The 22,167-nt window shown below is 48.1% G+C and overlaps 1 protein-coding gene across 2 annotated transcripts in view; it reads left to right on the forward strand.

Annotated features, from left to right (window-relative positions):
- Window positions 1-21,835, forward strand: part of P3H2 (prolyl 3-hydroxylase 2) — a 62,974-nt gene extending 41,139 nt beyond the window's left edge. For both annotated transcript variants that reach the window (XM_088061221.1, XM_005524984.3), the window contains exons 2-15: window positions 5,169-5,315; window positions 6,256-6,445; window positions 9,122-9,253; window positions 10,245-10,387; window positions 11,776-11,865; window positions 12,340-12,380; window positions 12,841-12,935; window positions 15,627-15,754; window positions 16,284-16,379; window positions 16,468-16,618; window positions 17,140-17,257; window positions 17,420-17,495; window positions 18,394-18,534; window positions 19,612-21,835. In XM_088061221.1, coding sequence (XP_087917347.1) covers window positions 5,214-5,315; window positions 6,256-6,445; window positions 9,122-9,253; window positions 10,245-10,387; window positions 11,776-11,865; window positions 12,340-12,380; window positions 12,841-12,935; window positions 15,627-15,754; window positions 16,284-16,379; window positions 16,468-16,618; window positions 17,140-17,257; window positions 17,420-17,495; window positions 18,394-18,534; window positions 19,612-19,704 — 1,596 coding nt within the window. In that variant the 5' untranslated portion in view covers window positions 5,169-5,213 and the 3' untranslated portion in view covers window positions 19,705-21,835. The remainder of the gene's footprint in view (window positions 1-5,168; window positions 5,316-6,255; window positions 6,446-9,121; window positions 9,254-10,244; window positions 10,388-11,775; window positions 11,866-12,339; window positions 12,381-12,840; window positions 12,936-15,626; window positions 15,755-16,283; window positions 16,380-16,467; window positions 16,619-17,139; window positions 17,258-17,419; window positions 17,496-18,393; window positions 18,535-19,611) is intronic.
- Window positions 21,836-22,167: the final 332 nt, after the last annotated feature.

Below are 22,167 nucleotides of genomic sequence, written 5' to 3' on the forward strand. Positions count from 1 at the left end.
GTCACATCCTGCTTGTTCCCAGCTGCTCAATTTCATTAGCTGAAAAAGCCTGGGCTAACCTTTGATACTTTTCCAGGTGAGCAACAGCTCAGGCCGCCACAGGGATGTTAGAACAGCAGGAGGAAGAACATGCAAGAAAAAATTCTGCTGTGGAAAGCCTGGCTGGTTTTATACTGTCCATCTTTTAGAATCAAGCACTGCTTGTTGCCATTAGTGTGTGTATTGCTTCTCCCATGGTACTCATCTCCAAGGGCGCTGGTTAATTATCTCACCAAGGACAACTCTGGGGTGTAGGAATTTCATGGGTAACCATCTGCACAGATTCCTGAGGGCTGAATATATCCCACCTTTTCCTCATTGAAAACACTGTTTCACACACACAACTTCACTGCTCTCAGAGTTTGTTAGGCAGAAGTGAGTGTCTACACAGGACAAAATGTGTCTGAGAGTGTATTTCACAATCAGTCAGATCAAAGGTTCAGTAAATACAAACACATTTCCCACTGCTTGCTCTGCAGATGAATCCTGCAATGCTTCAGTGTGTTGGAGATTTATATGGGAAGGGTCCTTCCTGCTGGGAAGTGGTTTTGCTGTGAGTCAATGCCCTGCTCCTTCTGCAGGATTTATTACACAAGTGTGCACTGAAGCGTATAATTCACAGCCAGAAACGTGTGGAAATCTTCATTCTTACATGCCTGGGAACAGGTCAAGAAGAGCATATCAGGGAGGATGTAAGGGTCAATCTATTTTGCTTTCTCAATGCTAGATGGCCCTTTCAGACAGGGCTATCCAGTCAGTCTGCTCAGCATGGATTCATGCTCACATAAAATAATGCCAGCATGACTCAAGTGAGAGATTCATTAAGAAATATGATTTCTGTCTTTATTAATTGAAAGATTTTTTTTTCCATGAAGAATATTGGTGTTTGATTTTAGACTTCCAAGTATTTCCCACTTTGTGGAGACTAATTCATCATCTGTTCATCAGCTCATTTTACCATGTACCTACCAATCCACATATCGGTATCCACACATGTTTGTGTCCTGAAAATTGCTTGTTAGAATACCAAAAAAACCCAAGTTGTTTCTCAGTTTCCGTTCTCATGAGAGATTTTCCCTGTGCTGATTCTGCAAATTTGTTTTGTTTTGGGTTTGGGTCTACCAGAGTGATTGGTAGGCAGCAGCACAGAAGCTGGGGTGGTCTAAGGGGAACTGTCCAAAGCAGGCTGGAGGTTGTCTTTATTTTGAAAATTAAAAAACCTCTCAAAGGATACATGTTGAGCCTCCAGGAATGTATCATTATTGCCCTCCGTCACAGCAGTAGTAGGGATAGGAGGCAGCCTTGTTTATCTTGAGTTGGAAGACAAACTGGTAAAAGGTTTGGAAAGCAGGAGATGGTGTGGTACTGAACTTAGAGATGGCCTCACACCTTTGACTCTGGGTACCTATTTCCTGCATTTGATTAAAGTCCTTTTCTGCTGTGTGCTTGCCTTGCTATCCGATTTTGGTGGTTCTGTGGAGCCAATTGGTACCAGTGGGCTGCAAACAGCTCAGGCATCATTCTGCAAATGTGTAACCCATCAACAGAGGGAAGATTTCCTGTTTAACTTCTCTGGAGAATTTCTTCCTTCTTATTTGCAATAATAAAATAGTTGAGACAAGGTCACATGCTATTTATAGCCATCTCCTTGCTCCTGGGCTCCTGGGCAGTAAGCTCTGCACAGACACAATGAGATTAATCCTTCGTGACACTGAACCTTTTATTTCCCTTGTGCTTGCAGGCTCCAGAGCCTCCTTCCTCTGCAGAGCCCAGTGCACTAAGCCTTCAATACAACACAGCAGCAGTGGAGCTATGGAAAAGTTTAGAAAAACATCATCTGTTCAGCAAACCAGGGATTGTCTGGGAGGTTGGAGACTTTGGTTTCTAGGTTAGCTGAATGGTTTGAAATTTTTCATCACAAGCTCCATGCTCTGCAAATAACTGAGGTTATGTGCAGGTAGGTCCTGTCCTGGCATGGCAAAAAATGCTGAGGAATCTGACATACTTTCCAGTACATAAACCTTACTTCTGTTCTCCTCAAAAGAAGAAATTTTAATTGCAACTATGTTTTGTGTGATGAAGAAACTTTAATATAGAAGCAGGTTGGATCAGGACAGTTTGACATGGAATGCCAATATCTTTCATCTGAGGTTGTGCTGCTTACAAGAATTTTTCCTATTTTTCTGTGAAATGCACCACTTCTGAATCTCATTGAGGAAAATAAACATCTTTCAGCATCAGAACCCAGCAGCAGTTGCGTGTTGTTGTTTTCCCCTTCTTGGCTCTAGATGTTGGCATGTTAAGATCAAAATGGACAGGGCAGGGTGTTCCCAGGGCTCTCTCAGTGCTGATGCTCTGATTTCTTGTGTCTTCTCTGGCTGAAATACATAGGGTTTGGTGCAAAGCTGCAGCAATGGTCTAGCAATCTCATTCCAGTGGGGTGAGCAAGCAGACTTTAGAGCACATACTGAGGTTGTGAGTCTACATTTGTCATTTTTTCCTTGCTGATTTTCATTCAGCAGTTGTTGTGCAAAGATCAAAATCTGCGTGTGTTACGTGCTTGCACATGCTTATGGCCCCCAAGTTGCTTTCCATCCAAATAAACAAAATTACTATTCTGTGGGAGAAATACTATTATTTTTATTGTTATTAGTTAAAAAACAGTGGAAAACCAGGCACAAAGAAAACAAAATTATTTTTTTCCAATGGCTGCACAGTGAGATTGTGACAAGGCCAGGAACTGAGTCCAGGTGTCCGGAGTCCCAGCCCAGACCTTTAAGCACCAAAATATCCTGCTCTTTGTGAATTCAGTGTTTTGGCAAAAGTTTCCCCAGAGTGTTTCATAACTAATGTCAGAGCTAGGCTCTGAATGTGTCTTACCAGTTAGGAATTTTGCTTTTATATACACTCACCCCCTTAAAAGCTCCCCCAAACTTAGCAGCTGTTGGCTTCTTTGTGTTACTTGAATGTTTCTAAGGCAAATATGGAACATGATAAATTGAAAAGCATTGAGTTGCAATGTTCTGCTTCGAGTCCACTTAGCAAACTCCAAAGGTCATCTCTGCTGTGTAGAGCCAGCAGGACTAGACACAGTGTGAGCCTCATTTGAAAGGGACTTTCTGTTGTCTAGAAATCAGGCTCATCCTGTTTCACAGGGGTGGATGTTATCCAGAAGAGCTAAGTCCATCCTGGGATCTCTGACAGTTTTTGACAGCTTTCTGAAACAGATCTAGAACTAAAGGGAAAATTAACATCCTACAACAGACTATTGCAGGTTGTGTCTTGAGGGATCACTTTCCTTCTGAGAGGTCTTCAGTCCCTTTTAAATCTGCACAGGCAGGGTGCTGTTTGTGAATAGAAACCTGTGGCGTGGAAGAATGCAATTCCCCCAGGCATCTCAAATAATGGCTTAGCAGTCCTCTGGATCAGGTCAGCATCTCATGTCTCCAACAAACTTCTTGTTCCATCTTGACTGTCTCTAATTACCAGCTGCAGTGGCATTCCCACAGACACTCAGCAGGACCTGAAAATTCCCTTTGTGAGATGCTCTGGTCAGTCCTTTATCCCACATCCGATGGTGTCCAGCTGCAGTGAACTTTTCCAGACTGGGACTATGTTGAAATGATCTATTTCAAAAGGGAACGTATGTTTCTGAATAGGACTGTTTCTTTTTTAAAAATACCAAAAACTTCTATTCTGAAGGGGTTTTGTTTTTTTTATGTGCTGTCCCGGTTAAAAATTTCTTACAGTCATTTTTCATGCCTGCTGGAAAGCCAAGGGATTATTATGGAGAGTGGTGTCCTTTGGAAAACTCCAAATGAAGGACTGGAATAGATGTTGTTTTTGCAGTAAAATCTGGCTTCCCCTCACATGTTGTCAGTACAGAGATAATCCTTAAAAACTTCTGAAGTTTACACAAGGCAAATTTTTTGCATTTCTGTGGGCACTGCAGCACAGCTGTGCTTTGGTGTGCAGACCTGGGGAGCGGGGCTGGGATGCCATGGCTATCACCTTCCTTTTGGGGATATTCCTGTGTGCTTCTTGGGCTAGCTCTGCCCTGGAGCCCATCTGCCCTGCTGCAGGATGACAGGATGTGCAGCTCATGCCTCCCTGCAGGTTCTCATTCTGCTGGTGGGGTCTGTCTGTGGGTGCCTGTGCAGGTGAGCTGCTGTACCATGTCACATGGATGTGCCTGAGCTTGCTGGCTCTGGTGCCTCACAAGCAGCCTTGCAGCAGTGGCACAGGGCTTGGTGTGGGTTTTGCTGTCAAAAACAACCTGTTTGGACACAGCCTAGCCTGGATTAGCATTAGCCTGGCCCTGGCTGACAGGTTTGGGTCAGATTGCTGATGTATCCCAGGGACCTGACTGCAGCTTGCTGGTACTAAGTGGTGTTGGCTTTCTTTCAGAAGCAAGTGTTTTAGTGACTTCTCTCTTGCTAGCTCGTGCAGAGGTTTTACCTGAACATCTGTTCTGCTCCTGATGCTCCCAGCAGCTGCCATGGATGTGTTTAGCACTAACAGTTCTGTTTGTTTATGAGGCTTTCTCCAGGGTGAATCTGATGTCTGGTCTCAGTTCTGAATCTCTAAACCCAAAATAACTTGGTGTATCAAAATAAACTTCTCTTTATACCTCTACCACCATCAGCAGAGTCTGGCCTTTTGCAGCTATACACAGCTGAGCTTAATAAATGGTCCTCAGTCCCCATCTCCAAGCAGAAGCCCTCAGCCTAGACATAGTTCAGCCTCTGAGTCAGAGAGAGCAGTCTTTGCAGTTGCTTTCCCCTCCTCTCTCCATCTCGTATCTCATGAGAGCATCTTTCCACCTGGGACTGTGCAGGGGGTTGGAGTAGCTGAGTTAAGAGGATGTGCTGCTGGAAAACAGGCTGGATCCCATCACCAACAGACCATGTTGCAGTGACTTGTCTGGCTCTCAGGAACTCCAGCTCTTTCCATTTCACTTACATGGGGCTTTCTTCTTTTTCTTTAGCCTCTGCATTCAGGTTTTCCTTGGTTATCCCATCATTTCCCAATCCAGTGGTGTCAAAAGGATGTCAGAGGATGCTGCATAAACTGCTGTGTTCATCTGCCTATATCAACAATCTCACTTGGTCTTTCTCACTTTGTTACAGCTGAACAAGCTGGAGGAAGCAGCAAATGCAGCTCACACCTTCTTCATGGCAAACCCTGAGCACATGGAGATACAGCAGGACCTCGAGAACTACAAGACCACGTCAGGGAAGGTCAGCTTGATTGACCGGGAGGCCAGGCAGCACATGGTGAGTCTGAGCTGAAGAGGTGCCCAGCTAAAGTGTCAGGAAGTCTGGAGAGGAGAGATTAGAATCTTACAGAGATTAATCTATGAATGCGGAAATTCTTACCAATACAGCACAACAAACTCTCCCTTTCAGCATTTTCACTTAAGGCAAGCCTGCTTCTGCCTTCTCTAGGAACTCTGCTCTTTGCTTGATTGCTACATCCCCAACCTGGTCCCCTCTGTTCAGGGAACTCTGGGGTCATCCATGGCCGTGAACACATGCCAGCAGGCTTTGATTGATGGCACACCATCAACAGGCTTTGATGGAAGCTTCCATGACAGATTTTGGCTCCTGTGTGTTTCTTTTGACCTGAGTTCTCCCACCTGGATAGGGTACATGCACACTGGTGGCTGTGGTGGTGAGGGTGCAGAGTGGCACGCAAGAGAGTGTCAGCTGTTTTCACCTCCACAAAGCAAAAACCCAAATCAAATGCCAGGGCCATCCCCAACTTCCCAATTTCACAAGACTCAAGGGAGCAGGAGTGGCTGTTGGGTGTAATTAATGAAGGTGCCCATTAGAGGCCATTCTAAGAGAGATCTTCCTAGGTTGGGACCAATCTGTTCCCTTGTTATTCAGTAATGTTATTTGGGGGGAGGGTAAAAACAATCAAAAAAAGGATTTTTAAAAATATAATACATAATCTAGGAGTGGCATTGAGGATTCCCTAAGTATGGAGGAGTTCAGAAGAGCATTTAGGCAGGTTTATTAGGTTCCACTGGTCCAAAAGTCCATCAATGTCTTAAACATGGTTTGGTTATATCTGATATATCTGGGGAGACTGTCCTGTCCCTGTCCCATTGTACTTTATTTTGAGAAGCATCTGCAGGTGGTGAGGGCAGGATGCTGTGCTCCAGGCAGCGTAGCCTGCTCATGGTTTGTGTTCTGCCTTCCTGCTTTGCAGGAGGACTACAGTGCTGGAGTGAGGCACTACGACAAGGAGGAGTACGAGCTGGCCATTGAGTTCTTGGAGCGTGCCTTGAAAGGATACTACTCTGAGGATGAGGATTGCCAGATCATGTGCGAGGGACCACAGAGGTTTGAGGAGCATGAGTACCTGGATTACAAAGGTGGTCTCTACGAAGCTATTGCAGGTGAGATCTTATTGCATTTTTAGAGTTCTCACCCTTGGCCCTGAAATGTTTTCTATTATTGGGTTTGGGCCTTTGGCTGGATTTGTTGAATAGTCTTCCCTTCCATCTCTGCTGCTGGTGCTGCAGGAGGCACCTGGAAGCCCAGAAAGTGCAAACTCAGAGGACAGTGAACTAGAACATCTGAGCTTGGTCCTGAATAGAAGCTGGACTAGAAGAATTGCATTTCCAGATGTGTGCAGCATTTGCAGCTTTCCTAGAGCTGGAAGTTTAGGTGCTTTATCATAAACTGCTTCCATTTCCCCTGTACACAGTCTCGCATACCTCCCTGGAATCTAGACATTGCTGGCCTTTGTTTATGTTTTCTGTTTCTGAGAGCCTGTGAAGAGAGCAGCAGAGTTCTCTTGGCCATGCTCCAAGTGGCCAGGAAAGTTGCCAAAAAGGCTCGTAACATGGATTTTCTCCCTATCCAAAAGGATGGATTTGTCATTAGTGGAGGCCCACCTAATTATGATCTTGACTGAAGTCTCTGGAGAGAATTGAATGTTGCTGTGTAATCTTCAGATTTGCATGTGTGGCTCTGAGCCAGAGAGGATTAAAACAGTTCAATCTCAATAGAAATGAGATTACATAGTCATAAGGGAAAGAAAAGCAATAAATTAAGGTTTGTTTGGTGACAGAAATCTTATTTACTCGGTTATGGTCTTGGAGTTGCATCAAGCCCTGAAATCTTGCTTCTTTTGTGGAAAATACTTTGCTCAGATGCAGACTGCTTTTTGGGTTTGCATAATTCTGTTTGTGTTGAGACAGGAAATCTAATTGAAACAACCAAGAGGAGAAACCACCAGCATACCAGATGGGAAGCTGCCCTGGTGGGGTTTGTTTATCCATGCAAAAAACAGAAGTGTTGGAAGGGCTGACTTGGTACCAGTGTGGCTGTCAGCTGATCAGGCCTGCTTTTAGAGCCCTGACCAGGACACCAGGGGCCACATCAAAAGGGCAGCTTTCAGTGCAAAGCAAACCCAGCATCCTTCTCACTGAAAGCTGCTGCTCTTCAAACAGGACAAACTGTTCCTGTGCTGTGTGAGTGCAGGCCCAGTGAGCTGAGGTGTTTCTGTGCTGGCCCATCTTGAGACAGGACATCCCCTGAGAGAGACAACAGCCACATGATCCCTGCAAGTGCTGTGGCTTGGCCAGGTGTGCCTGGCCATAACAACCCAAACACCAGGGCCATTCAGGCACCCAAAGAAACAGGGAGTTCAGGGAGGGAAATAAGATCTGTGATGCAACTGCTTTTCTGTAGGAAACTAGGTGGTTCCTTCCAGGACAGCATAATCCAAAGTTCACCCCTGGTCCAAGGCTCTCAGGCCCAGATGTTTCAATAGGGAGTGGGAACACGTAATATACCAAGAAAAGAGAGTTTACGTTTCTACAGAACTCATTTCTCTTTTCAATCCCAAACTGATTTGCTGTGCTGCTGCTTGGGGTTGAAACACTCTCACCTTTTCCCCCAGGCACAGATACATTTCAGTTAATGGATTCCAGTCTAAAAGGCTTATTTCTAAGGCACTCTGACAGTACCAAGAAAAAGCAGTGCTTCTCAGTGATGGATTGATTATTTCAGATCTAGGATGCTTAAACAGGTTTAAATTACAACAGTATGATTTATGTTCTTTCCCTTCTTGCTTTTCTTAATGTAATACCCTGGATGTGTATGGTAAGTCAGATAACTACTCAGACTACCTGTCAAGAGCAGATAGGCACTGTTCTGAGTTTCCACTTGATTCCATTGCAAATTCCTCAGGCGGTTTTTATGGCAGGTCTCAAAAACGCTTTGTTAGCTGAGCACATGGTAATTATCAAGCCTGTGTTTGTTTCTTAAGGTTTTTAATGGTGTGCAGAAACAGAGCAAGCAAAGTAGATTCATAAGTACATTGCAGCAAAGGCTCCAAAATGGAATCAGATGTCAGTGTTGGCTTTGAAATTGTACAGCTGGTACAATGCCTGTACTGTGGACTCCCAGCAATTAAGAAACTTTGTTAATGGCCGATGTTTACCATTTGCTTGTGATTCCCTGGGAGATACATCATCTCTGAGAAGCAGCAAACATGGGGATTTCTGCTGCTCAGATAGATTTGCACCTCGGACCTTTCAGACTGGTCTTGCTTGGCCGTGCTGGGAATCTGCACCAACCCCTCTTAGCTAAACCTCCCTTGCCCACAGGAGCTTTCTTCCTGCAGGGAAGGAGAGGATTAAGGATGAGCTGAAGGAAGGGAGTCTGGAGCTGGATTTCATGTGGCAGCACGTGGCCACCTTGTCTTCACATCTCTGCTTGCTTTGTGGGTTTGTCTCTTGGGCTTGAAGTGCCACCTGCCACCTGCAGTCCCTGCACACCGCCGGCTTCCCCGGGCAGAGCAGCAGCTCCTGCCACACAAAAGAGATGCTCAAGCTCCCTCTGCAGTTGACAGAAGGAGGAAGGAGTTTCTTCAACGGGGAAAAAATGTAATAGCAGCTCTGTCAAACTGGCTTTGGGGTGGAGCCTCCGAACTCACCTGCTAGGCCAAAGCAGTGTGAGTTGTACATCCTTCAGCTCAGGAGTTTTAACCTCTGTCTGTCCTTGTCTCGGCACCATCAGCATCCTTCTCAGCTCAGACCACTTTCTCCCTCTTCTCCTGGCAGATCACTACATGCAGGTCCTGGCCTGCAAACACGACTGTGTCCGAGAGCTCGCCACGCGCTCGGGCAGGATCTCGCCCATCGAAAACTTCCTTCCCCTCCATTACGACTACTTGCAGTTTGCCTATTACAGAGGTAAGGGCTCTGGTAGTGCTCCTCAGAGCACCTGCTGAGCTCTGTTCATTTTCTACAAGTTCCAGTTGTTCCATGTGGGAGTAAGGCTGTTTCACAAAATGTCCACATTACAGTGATGCAGAGGTATGGTCTGAAAGTGAAGCAGAGGACATTGGAAATTGTCTCTTCAAAAGTCAGGTTGACTGAAATACAATTAAATAGTTTCATGAAGGTGTTTTAGATCATCAGTCAGGTTTTAAAAGTCCAACGTTTAGCTTAAACATTACTATTCTTTAAATAAACCATGCTTTTTTAGGGTCCTTTCATTTGCCTTTTGATATTAAAATTCTTGGGATTTATATGCTTCACATTTTCTGAAATGAACTGATACATTTTCTAAATTAATATATAACTGTTATATGAATTAGCTCAAGCTTACCCTAAGATGCCAATTTTTGCCAATTAAAAAATATTTTAAGATTCACAGTAAAGTTGCAGGAGTTGGCAGCATGGCAAAATGTCAGGGGTTGGCAGTGCTAAAAAATAATGCCAGTTGTGTGGTTCTGTGTGCTATTTTATTATGTTCTGTTATGTAAAAGAAAATACAAATCTGCAGGAATCTGCTCTCTCAGGCTTTTGCTAATAACTCTTTACTGAAAAGGGCAGACTGTGCAGGGGTCAAAATTTCTATTCAAACATAAAGATTGTTCATTCATCAACACAACGAGAATAAAGCAGGAGGAGTCAGTTCATGTATAGTGTACAGGCTTCTTTATTCCTCTGCTCAGTTAGAGGTTTAGTGTGGTGGGTAAACCCCCTGGGCCCTGAGAGATGCTGCACAGATGAGAAGCAGTTTGATGCCAGACAGTATCCACATCTTGCCCATCCAGCTGGATCCAATTTGGCTACCATCTGGACTGTGCATGATGTGCTTCCCTCCCTGCAGAGTCCCCTCCTGGGCTCTGTGTGAGCCCCCCATGCCCCCCTGACCACTGTTGTCTTTCCCCCCCAGTTGGTGACTATGTAAAAGCCCTGGAGTGTGCCAAGTCCTACCTGCTCTTCCACCCGGACGATGAAGATGTCCTGGAGAACGCAGGTTATTACGAGGGTCTCTTGGAAGGTACAGTGAATCCAGCCACCATCAAACCCAGAAAGGTGAGAGTGATACCTGAGAGCTCTTGCTGGGAGCATTTAACAGAAAGATCTGCTGGAAATAAAAGCATCTTGGCAGCTTTTCCCCAGTGGGACCACTTTGAAAAGAGGAGTGGAAGTGCTGGGCTCGGTGGTGATGCTGAGGTGGTGGTTTTCAGGGTGCAAATTCAGAATCAGTGGTGTGTGGGAGAAGCTGATGGACAGGATCTGCTTAAAATGGGGACTTGAGCCTAGTAAAGCCTGAGCAAGGCTGGGAGGGCAGTGACCGAGAGTGTAAACTCTCCTCTTGCCCCATGCTCCAGCGGACACGCAGAGGAGTGCAGTGAAACACTGAGCAAAGGGCAGCATCTCTTCAGAGAGGGCTGAGAAATATTTTCCCAGGGGAAGCTGGATCTCAGCATTACTCTAAAGTCTTTTAGCTTGGAGTTCAGGGCTCAGCCCATTCTGCATGGAGTAGCTTTGCTATCACAGGGTTAGGCTGGGGTCAGACAACCAAAAAGTGTGTGTTCCATCACCCAGAAGGACAGGCTTCCTCTCCAGTCTGGGCAGCCTTTATTTGTGGCCCTGGGGCTGCCTTCCTCACCCTACAGAAGTTTCTCCCATCCCATCACAGCCCTGCCCATTCCCCTTGCACCGTAAGTAAAGTGTTGGCAGGAACTGGTTTTTCCATTCCTTTGGGAATTCCTTGACTTCCAGGCAAATCAAGGTGAATTTGGTAAAGTACTAAAAAAAATAAAAGCAAAATAATAAAGAGGAAAACAAGAAAAATTGTTGTTTTCCCTCACAAAATGAATGTAGGAATAAAACCTGAAGTTGACAAAAACATTTAATTGTTTACAGTGTTCTGAAGTTTTCTGTAAAGAAATTAATTGATTTTTGCTTTGCACAGTAGTTTTCTAGGAGAAATACCGGTGTTTTGTTTTCAGATTTTTTAAATTCAAAATAAAGCTTTCTGATGGGCAATTTCCAGCTGGCTGTGCTCTGTAGCCCCCACCCTGCACTCTGAGTGAATCCCAGGGCCAGGCCATGGGCTCTGTGTGGGGAACTGAGGCACAGCCCAACCAGGGTCCCTGTTCCAACAACCTGAACTTGCCCCCATTCTGCAGCTGGGGTTTCTCTGGCCAGCCTTTTGCCCAGATATTTTGAGGCTCTCCAAGGTGCTCAGGAATTTCTGCCAGCTATGGACGTGTTTTGGGGATTCAGGCTTCCTAAATGAGTTGCTGAACACCTTCTGTCATGAACTGAGTGGCTCAGCCTTGTGCTCGTGCCAAGCATCCCCCACCCCACTGCAGCACTGCATGAAAACCAAACCCCTTGAAGCAGAGGAGCATTGCCACTGTCTTGCAAAAGCTGGCCACGTGCAACTGCTCCTGTTTTCCTTCTCTTTTCAGGAAGCCAAAACGCTGCTGCGGCGCCACAAGCTGGAGTCTCACCTCTTGCAGGTGGCTGCGGCCGGCCTGGGATACGCCTACACAGAGCCGGTAACGCCTGGGTGTGCTGTGCCAGGGCCTTTAGGAGTTCACAGCTGTAGGAACAGCTCCCCCCTGCCCCTCTCCTGTAAATCCAGTCCTGTGTACGTGACTCAGGAGCTGGGTCTCGGCCTGGTTTGTTCCCTATAGGAAAATAGTGATGGCAAAGCAAAGAAGGCGTTCCTGGGGTGAAGGAGAGGCACATACAGCCTCATTCAGCTCTCTTGCCATGGTGTCTGAGCCTCAGCCACTGCCATGGTGATGGGGTGAGACAGAGGTGCCTGGGCAAGCTGGGCTTCCAAGGTACTTGTCATACTGTGCCAGTTTGGGTTCACATTTTCAATCTGGTGACCTCATTCCATTTTCCAAAGTAATGTGGGATGGATCCAGAGAGGCTGGCTGATGTCCCTGGGAGTCAGGCAGAGCAGGTAATGCCCTGGCTTTGGCTGGAGCATTAAATTAAGTTTGTCCTCTCTTTTCCCACAGAACTACTGGAACAGGTACGGTGCCCGCCAGGATGAGCACAGGTGAGCCACAGTCACCCCAGCAGAGCTGCAGCTTCACCATTCCCCATGTGGCATCAAGGGGGTGTGCTACCAGCCTGCCACACAGGGGTACTGCCCATCCACGCAGCACACCATCCTGGCTGAGTTACAGCCCCTGACCATTGCAAACATTCCCACAAGAACTTCAGCTGAGTGCCTCAAAACCAGCAGTGGTCGAGAGGGAATTTGATTAACGAGGCAAGCAGTGCTGGTCAGATTTGTTGGTGTCTGTGCTTTGTTGGTGGAAACTGTTGCTCCTGTTACCAGAAAAGCAATGTTTGCCACAGGACAGGGTGAGGGCTTCAACTTGTAAGGTTGTGACATTTGTACAAAGTACTGATTTCCTTGGGGGTTTTGTGTATTAGTTTCCAAAAGGTGCAAAAATGCAAGTCCAAGAGCTTGTGGCCAAACTCATGATGTTCTCTTCTCTTTTGCTCCTCAGTGTCCCATCAAGTATCAGCAGTGAACCAGAGGATGGGCCCCGGCTGTCCCTGACAAAGAAACCCATGGCAAAGCCAGATCGAGAGCTGAAGGAGGGTAAGGCTTATGATGAAGATATTTCAATAAAAACAGGGAAATTTTTTTTTCCTATTGCTAGAGACTGCAGACTGCAAAGGCTGGCCACTGAGCAATGAGGGCCATTCCTATTTAAGGGAGTTCAAATTTTGTTTAAGAGAGACAGAGGAGTCTTCAGTGCTGCCACAACATTTCTGGGACTGTAGATTCCAGGGCACTGCTGTGCCCTTGGACTTGTTTTTCCCACCTGCTGAGCTACTCAGTACAGAGCCCTGAGATGTGGAGCTGGGAGGCCGGGTGTTCCTCACCATGGGGAAAGCAAACCAGCAAACAGTAGTCTTTCCTCCAGGTGCTTTTAAGATCAGCATGTTCCCTGCTGCCCAGGCCTGAGAAGGATGGATGCTGGAAGCATCCTGTCCTGATGCCTTGCTAAATGTGCTGGATCACACCATACTAGCAACCACTTCTCTTTGCAGACTGGGTTATGATTTTGTGTCTTAGCTCACATGAAATCACTTGTTTATAAGCCTGTCAGCAGACATTTCAACTGATTTCAGCACATTTTCGGCAACCACAGAAAATACCGTAACATCTTCTACAAAAGACAGGATTTTTCCCCTTAACAATTTTGAAAAACAATACTGTAGCCAAGCACCAAAGCAGAGTCCTTGCTGCAAAACAACAGGGTCTGGAGCCAGGAGGTGTCTTGTGTCTCTGGTGAGCCAGGTTCACAGCAGCAGGCAATTAAACCTCCCTCTAATGCAATGGGCGGTAGCGCTTTTTGGGGAATTTCACAGCTTTCCCCAGCCCAAGCTGTGTCCAGCTGCTCAGTGTTGTGTTCAGTGTTGTTGTTGTCCCTTCTCTAGCGGTACATAAAATAGGCAAATACCACAGGAAGATCCCAAAGGTCTTGCTTAAGCCAAGAGCTGGCTGAATTATATTTGTTGGCCTCTTTGCCATTTATAACCAAATAATTTCAGAGTCCCTCTTTCTGGTTTTATTTCTTTCTATGCTCTTATTCTGGTTTACTTGCAGAATGTTTTTGTTTACAAAGAAAACTGAAACCATTCAAAAAGAAACTTTTATTTTTGTCCATCCAGCTGCTGCCTTTTCTCTGTTGTCTTTTTCTCTCTTTTTGCTTGGAAAAAGAAAAGGCCAAAAGAGAAAAGTCTATTTTAATTTTGTACTCTTCTGTACTTCTACCCTTCCCCACTTCCTCCTTTCTGCCAATTCCTTCACTCCCAAAAGTCCAAAGAATTCCTCAGTTTCTTTGGGGTGTTTTTCACAGAGCACAGACACAGGAAACAGGTCTGTCTCTCTGCTGGTGCTTGGAGCAGGCAGAGACAAGGAAAGCAGCTGGGAGCACACTATCAGTGTGGGACAAGGGTTCAGTGTCCATGGCACAGAGCTGCCCCACTAGTTCCCTAGGGAGGAGCAAAAGGAAATGTTGGAAGTGTTGAGTGATGCCTTCCTTGTTCATCCCTCATGTGTCTGTGGCTGGGCAAGAGCAGTATCTGAGCTGGAAAAGTCAGCCCTGATCTGGAGCATGCCAGGAGTTTGGATTTGAGAATTCAGATTCTGATTTAGCTGCATTTGCATTAAGTGTGGTTATCAAGCAACAAAATCAGCACAGTGAACACCAGAAATGTTGCATCTTTTCCATTTCCAAGAAACCTAACTCTTCAGAAATAAAGCTGTGGGTAATGATGGGGCTCTGTGGGGCTTACACGTCCTCTGTCCTCAAGGGGACCTGCCAAGAACACGGTTCTGGCTCAATAGACAGGAAAAGCAATAGTTACAAAAGCATTGTCACAGAGAAGTTTCCTTGTGCCACATGGTGAGAGGAACTCTGTGGCTCTGTTTATTTCATTGCTTGTCTGTGACAAGAAATAATTTTTTCCACAGTTTAGATGTATTTCATTTTTCTCCTGGAGAAACATCTGGTTTAGGCTTTTATTGTTACCATTTATTTTCTTTTTTTTCCTTTGAGAAGATGTGTGGAAGAGGCTTCAAAATATGGTGGTGTAGGGGCCTTGCTCTGTTTTTTTATCGGTCGCATTTCTTGAGGATGGATTGAAACCTCTCGTAAAAAGCTTGCAGGCAGAGGGAGGAAGCTCAGAGGCAGGATGTGAGGGATGGCAGGGACAGCTATGGCAGCTCCTTTGCCTCAGGGGTGGAGGATTATCCTGAGAGTCCTCTGGCTCACCCGCTCCCTGCCCTCCTTCTTGGAGGAGAGCAATGCTTGCTGCAAGCTCAGCACCATCTGAGGTTTTCTCTGTGTATAGGAGACAAAAACCACTGATGACAGTTGCAGAGAGTGGCTTTGCATGCCAAGCCAGGAGCATCCACACAGCACAAATGCAATAGGAACCTACATTGGTGTTGACAGCTGGCCTGGAGAGCCAAGGTAGCCACTGTCCCTGTTCTCTCCCTGTGTCCCACTGTGTTTCCAGGCTGTGGTCCCTGCATTTTCAAGGCAGCTGTTGAGAAGGTAGAAAATGCTGATGCTCCTGCAGCAAATTGATTTCATGTCCTTGTGTTCCCATTGCTTCTGTTTTGATTGTTACTGATGGGAGGCCAAACTCTGCTCTCTGCTGTGGAACTCTTTGCCTGTCAGCGCACCTGGGGGACTTCAGCTGGCCTCCAGCCACTGTACAAGATGTCAGCAAGGCCAGAGCATATTCAGCAGGATGGTTTTATGTCTCTCCTCAGGGGGCCCTCTTCTCTACAGCGACGTGAAGTTTGTCTACAACTCTGAGCAGCTGAACGGCACCCAGCGAGTGCTGCTGGATAACGTCATCTCAGAGGAGCAGTGCCGGGAGCTGCACAGGGTGGCCAGTGTGAGTGGGCAATGGCCCTGGGCTGAGTGTGACAGCTGAATGTGTCATCAGCCTCTGGAGAGCTGGGTTCGTGCCTTGCTGAGTGCTACAGCTGATGGCAGGATGCCTGTGGAGAGCAGGTGGATGCCTGTACCCGATGCACGCCCATAACTTCAGCGTGGAGCTGCTGCTCCATCCTGGGCTGTTCTTGTGAACACCCTGCAGGACAGAGCCTGTGCAGAAAGAGCTCTTTCCCCTTGCTATAACAACCCCAAAGGATGCTCATCCACAAATCTGGTTGAGCCTCCTTCATTCACCATTAACTGAGCTTGGGAAGGTCCTGAGGGTGCCTGAACATCCCCAGTGAGGAGGTGTGTGGTTGATTCCCGGCATGTGTTCACAGAGAGCTGTGACACCTTTCCACCCCAACTCACCTGGCCCAGTGAATGCAGCCCTGGGGGATTTGGGGAAGAGAGTGTGTGTACTTCCATTGCAGATCCCTCTCTCCTGACAAACCAGTTCACCCCTCACCTGTATTCGTGTCCTCCAGGGGATCATGTTAGCTGGAGATGGTTACAGAGGCAAAACCTCCCCCCACACCCCAAATGAGAGATTTGAAGGAGCCACTGTCCTCAAAGCCCTCAAGGTACAGCTTCCTCCTCCTTCTCCTCCCCCGTGCCCTCCCTCCCAGTCTGCACATGACACTGACCTCTCTTTGCCCTCTCCTTGCCCAGTATGGCTACGAGGGCCGTGTCCCGCTGAAGAGTGCCCGGCTGTTCTACGACATCAGTGAGAAGGCTCGCAGGATCGTCGAGTCCTACTTCCTGCTCAACTCCACGCTCTACTTCTCCTACACACACCTGGTGTGCCGCACCGCCCTCTCCGGTGAGGAGTGGGGCTGGTGGTGGAGCAGGGAGGGTGGGAGGGACTCAGCCCTCCGTGGGGGGTTATGAGTGAGGGTCCCAAACTCAGAGTAGCCCTTTTTTGTTTGATGCTTAAATTGGTGGCCGAGGGCTGGGCAAAGTCAGCATCCCACAGCAGCAAAAAGTGGGCACTGCTGTCCCCAAAATAATAATTTCTGGGATGACTCTTGGTTTTCATATCTGCAGCTCTTCCTGTTTTCTCCCTTTTCTCTTGCCTCCTCTTGTCTATCCCTTCTCCTTTCCATCCCAGCCCCAGTTCTCCATCTCGCTTCCCTGCAGTCAGGAACAGGCAGAGCTATGCAGATCTGAGTCCTCAGATGTTGCCTTTTCTCCCCAGCCATTCCTTTCCTCCTCTCACCTGTGAACACCACCTGGAGTGGGGTCAGGGTAGGCTCCCACCCCATGATGAGACCCCACAGAGCGTGGCATTTCCATCTCATCCTCCCCTTCTCCTTCCCCCTTCCTCCACACGGTCCTGCCTAGGCCAGCAGGAGCGAAGGAACGATCTGAGCCATCCCATCCATGCTGACAACTGCCTCTTGGACCCCGAGGCCAATGAGTGCTGGAAGGAACCTCCTGCCTACACCTTTCGGGATTACAGGTAGGGAGGAAGGGAAGAAACCTCCCAAGGGACTTCTGTCCCTCCTGGCTGTTCCCCACCCATGTCTTAGTGGGGCAGTGTGGGATCTGTCCAGGAGGTGGGGGTCAGCCTTGAGACTTGCCCAGTGCTCCCCTAACTGGGGTTTCCCCCTTCCTTTCCCAGTGCCCTCCTGTACATGAACGCAGATTTTGAAGGTGGCGAGTTCATTTTCACCGAGATGGATGCCAAAACTGTGACAGTGAGTTGGTGCTGTGGGCCAAAAGCTGTTCCTCAGCAGTCCATGCTCAGGGCTCTGGGCTTCCCCAGGCAGCCTGTGGCTCCTACCTTGGAAACAGCCCACACAAAATCCTGCTGCAGAGGTGCACAGACCATCTGCTCCCTCCCTAGAGCCCGTGCTGAGCAGTAAACCTGCAGAATAGGGGTTCTCCCCACCCCCAGTGTGGGCAGATGGATGGCTGGTAGTTGTCCCTGCTGAGCTGCCACCCCATCTCATGGTCAAACATGAACTGGTGTCTCCATACAGACACAGTGCCTGATCCAGGTCTCTTGTTCCAGAGTGGGTCACAGTGGTGGACATCAGACCCTGAGAGGGACGTGGCTCAGACATGAGCCCTCACCTCTGTTTGGGGCCGTTAAGGAAGCTGGGCACCCACTCTGTGGTTGGACAGAGGTCTGGGCACCATGCTGGGGTCTCTGGAGAAGCTGGAGGGTAGATTGTGTCTACTAAAGTGCTTGAGGGTTGATTTGGCTGGCACTTCTCCTCCCAAGGTCCTGCAGGACTCTTGCGGACTCCCAAGAGAAGAAAGAAAGGTGTTTCAGAGCCATGCCAGGCTTACCCTGGACCTCCCTGGAGTTATGCCATGGCCCCATTTTGCTCTAGGTGGTCACCTGCAGGCTTTGCAGAGACTCCATGCCATTGAGTCCTTTCTGCATGATGTCTGCACAGCAGGAGCAAGCTTCACACCTCCCTATTTACCCCACACCTTCTGCCAGCCATGCCAGAGGTGTCCCCCATTGCAGCTCACCAGGCCCTGGGGTGATGCAGAGGGATGCCCAGTGAGGTCCTGAGCCCAGCCACAGCCAGTGTGTGCAGCCATGGTGCTCCCTGCCAGCCTGGTTGTGCTGTTTCTCTGCAGGCCTCCATCAAGCCCAAGTGTGGGAGGATGATCAGCTTCTCATCGGGTGGTGAGAACCCCCATGGGGTGAAGGCGGTCACCAAAGGCCAGCGGTGCGCTGTGGCTCTCTGGTTCACCTTGGACCCACTGTACAGAGAGCTGGTGAGTCCCTCCATCATCATGTGAGGAGAGTTGGGGCATGTCCAGCATCCCACAGGAACCAGAACCATCTGATTTTCTCCAGTCCCAGTACATCTGTTTTCCTCCCATTGCACCCCCCACAGCAGCACTCCCACTCAGCTGGTGGCCCTAGGACAGGTTTTGGCTGCCAGTCCTGGTCCTGGGCACCCACTGCCCTTGGCCCCTGGGGTGCAGTGCCAGGCTGGGGTGCTGAGTGGGGTGTGGAAGGGCTCTGTGCAGGGCTGGGCTGGCCATTTCTGACACCTAGTGGCAGATGGATGGGGTAGCCTGATGGATGGGGAGCTCCTGCAGAGCCATCTGCAGCTCAGAGTGCTGTGCTGAGTCCTGCTGCCGAGTCCTCCCATAGGCAACTTGAACTCCATGGCTCTGGGCACACAAGATGCCTTGGAAGATCTGGGTTGTGATGCCTTTCACCAGGCACCCTCCACATTCTGTTTTAAAAAGCTGCTGTACCAGCCCCTGCCTCTTTTTGGTAGCAGTTCTGGTCTGTAAAAATAAAAGATATAAGATTGAGCAAAACTAAATGCAGGGAGAATGCAAAACCCTCATTCCTTTGCCTTGTGATGGAGGTGGGCTGCAAGGTTTGGGGAAAAGCTTTTTTTCAGACATGTACTTCAACATCTCTCAGTTTTTTTGCACTAGCAGAAATTCCTCCAGGCTTGGTGCCTGTGTGATAGGAGATCAGCCCTGCCCAGGGAGCTGGAAAGCAGCAACAAGCAGAGAGGGGACAGGAGGAGAGTGTGCTGTGGCAGTGGCTGCTAGTGGAGTGTGATAAGGGAGCTACAGATCATCAGCTCTGCCCCAACCACTGCAGCCCTGCAGGGAGGAGGGAATCAGGTATTGAGGTGGAAAGGGATTTGATGAATTTTGCCCAGCAAATCCCCAGCTCGAGTCCCAGGCTCTCCCCCATCCTCTCACCTGCTGGTTCTGGGGTGAAATCCTTGCTGTGTGTTCTCCCAGCAGCCTGAGCCTCACTGAATTAGCTGGAGCAGGCACTGAAGCTCTGCTGTTACCATTTCTTCCCTTCCCCTCTTGCAGGAACGAATCCAGGCAGATGAAGTGATTGCAATGTTGGACCAGGAGCATCTAGGACCCAGTGAAATGAACATCAACCCAAAGGATGAGCTATGAACTAGGCCAAAGACTTTTTCTATTAAATATTTATTTAATATTGTTAATCTTATTAGAACCCTTCTATTTTTGTACAGAGATGCTGTATAAATTAACAGGTTAATATGATTGTGGAGTTTCAGGAGTGCCTCTTCTGTGTTTAGCACAGCTTTTGCTGGAACCCTTATCCCTGTGCCAACATCTCCTGCTGGGGCTGACTCTGCTTCCAGCATTCCCTGTTTTTCTCTAGCACTTCTCAGGACTCATTCAGGCCCATTCTACCCCCTTGGAGAACCTACTTTTTTTCTTTCTCAACCAAAACCAGCTGCTTCTCTTTAGCATCTGCTGGAGAGAAGTCTCAGGTGTCCTAATGCACCAGCCTTCCTGCTCCTGCTTCCTGCTAGGGGAAGCTGGATCACAAAAACTGGAGTTCTGACAGCCCTTACCATTTGAAGTATGCCTTTTAAGGGAAAAACAAATAAAAACCCAAGTTCTAGCAAAATGGAGATACCTCTGTAGCCATGCAAAACTGGTGTTTGGGCATTAATTCTGAGCAGAGCTTCTGGAAATCAGCTGCTGAGCAGGGGTATGAGCTGTGCACAGGCATGAAGGGATGTGATACGCAGCTGACTCTGGTGAAACAGGGTCTGTCACTCATGTTCAGTCCCTTCTCTTGCTGATGGCCTGGGAACATGAAGGATGCTGCTTCACACTGCATCCTTTGAGCTTCCAGCCCAGTCTGCTGCTGGTAGAACCCAAAGTTTGTAGTCATGTTTGTAGTCATTTCCATGTCCCTGTTGGAAAGCAGCTTAGGAAGTTACAGTGCCATGGTGTTGGATGGTCATGGTGCAGCTCTGTACTCTGGATGTCCTGGCTGCATCCTCCCATCCTGGCACTGCAGAAGCAGCAGATGTTCATGGTGTGGTAGTATCTGTTTGCTCAGAGTAGTTCTGACCCAGCCTGAGCATGTTGAAGTGAAAGCAAGTAGTCAAATAACTCTTGGCTGAGTTGGTTCTTAAGCCAGTAAATCATTCCTCCCCAACCATTAAATTTAGTCCTGTGTGTGAATCAGAGCAGCCCCTATCTCAATCAGAACAGGCACTGAGTCACAGAACTGCTGTCCCAGATCTAAGTACAACTTTTATTTTGACCCAACAGCTGCTTCTGCTGCTGGAACTCAGCTCCTAAAAGGCAGGTTTTAGTAATCTTCACTGTTGAAATTACTGCAAAGCTGTCATCTCTCCAGAAAACACTGCCGGGACCTTTGCTGGAATTCACATCCTTGAGCTGCTTTGCTCAGCTCCCTGCTGCATTGGCCCTTTTGTCAGTCCTTTTCTGCTCCCCTCTGCCAGTTTTGGCATTCCCAGGACTGAAATAGAGAATTGTCTTTTCTCTTTGCTCCTGTAGCTTGTGCCTGTTCAAACCTCCCAGGCTCAGAAGCCCCCTCTTCCCATCCAGACACTGGCTGCAAAGGCTGTGAACAAGGACTGTCCTTTTGTAGAGACCTCCTCAAAAGCTGGTCCTGGGCAAGATAAGGGGAACTCTGTGCATTTGGAAAAACAAATGCCCAGACTGTGAAGAGGGAACTATTACCACCAAGAAAATGCTGGAAGAGTCATTTCTGCACCTTCTCCAATGCTGCATCTCCAGAGGAAAAGGCTCTGGGCATTTTTAAGCTACCAGCATTTCTTATTCCTTTGTTATGTCCCTTCCTCGTAGATTGTTGAAAAGATTCATCAAGTTGGCTCCCCAAAGAACTGCCCACAGGTCTCTGCCTTTGAGGAGCCTTCCCTGCTTAAGTGCCTCTTCTGTAAATAATTCAATCCCTCTTTTGAAAGGAAAAGCTGGAGAGAAGAAGGGGAGGGCAGCTGTTCAGTTTGGAGAGCTGACCCCCATTTCATTGCCCCTCCACGTGTACCACGCTGCTGCATCCAAGGCTTGACTCTGAATGCTGCACCTTCCATGTGGTCTGTGCTGCCATCCCCCAAGAGCCATTGCCCAGGTGCATCCTGCAGAGCCTCTGTGCAGCCCCAGCCCTCCCAGGGCTCCCACCAGCCGGTTCTGCAAGGAGGTGCAGGGGCTGGCACAGGTCATGGTTTGTTTGTTGCTGTGGTGGTTAGCCAGAGCTGTGTCTAAATCCAGGGAAAATAAACTAAACACATCTGGGCCTGTCTTTGTCTTTCTTCAGTCAAATATTAGGAGAGACCAGGGAGTTTGGGGTCTGCTTCATGATGGTACCTGTGCCTTGGGGGTTTCCTGCCTTAGGCCTTAGAGCACAGCCCCCTCTCCATGCTGGAGGAGTGTGGACTGTGTGTGTGTGCTTTTGGCTGCCTGTCCATCTGCCTTGCTCTGTGTCCAGCTGTGCAGTAACTCCACACCATGGCCATGCTGCAGGCAGGTTGCTGAGCAGGAAGGAGTCACAGCCCCCTGTGCACTGCTGGGGGTTCCAGGTGAAACAGCTCTGGTGCAGAGCCATGGAGCAGC

This window comes from Pseudopodoces humilis, chromosome 11, assembly GCF_049639895.1.
Source record: "Pseudopodoces humilis isolate 2021_Gansu_Grassland_sample_001 chromosome 11, ASM4963989v1, whole genome shotgun sequence".
In the NCBI taxonomy this organism is placed as follows: domain Eukaryota; kingdom Metazoa; phylum Chordata; class Aves; order Passeriformes; family Paridae; genus Pseudopodoces; species Pseudopodoces humilis.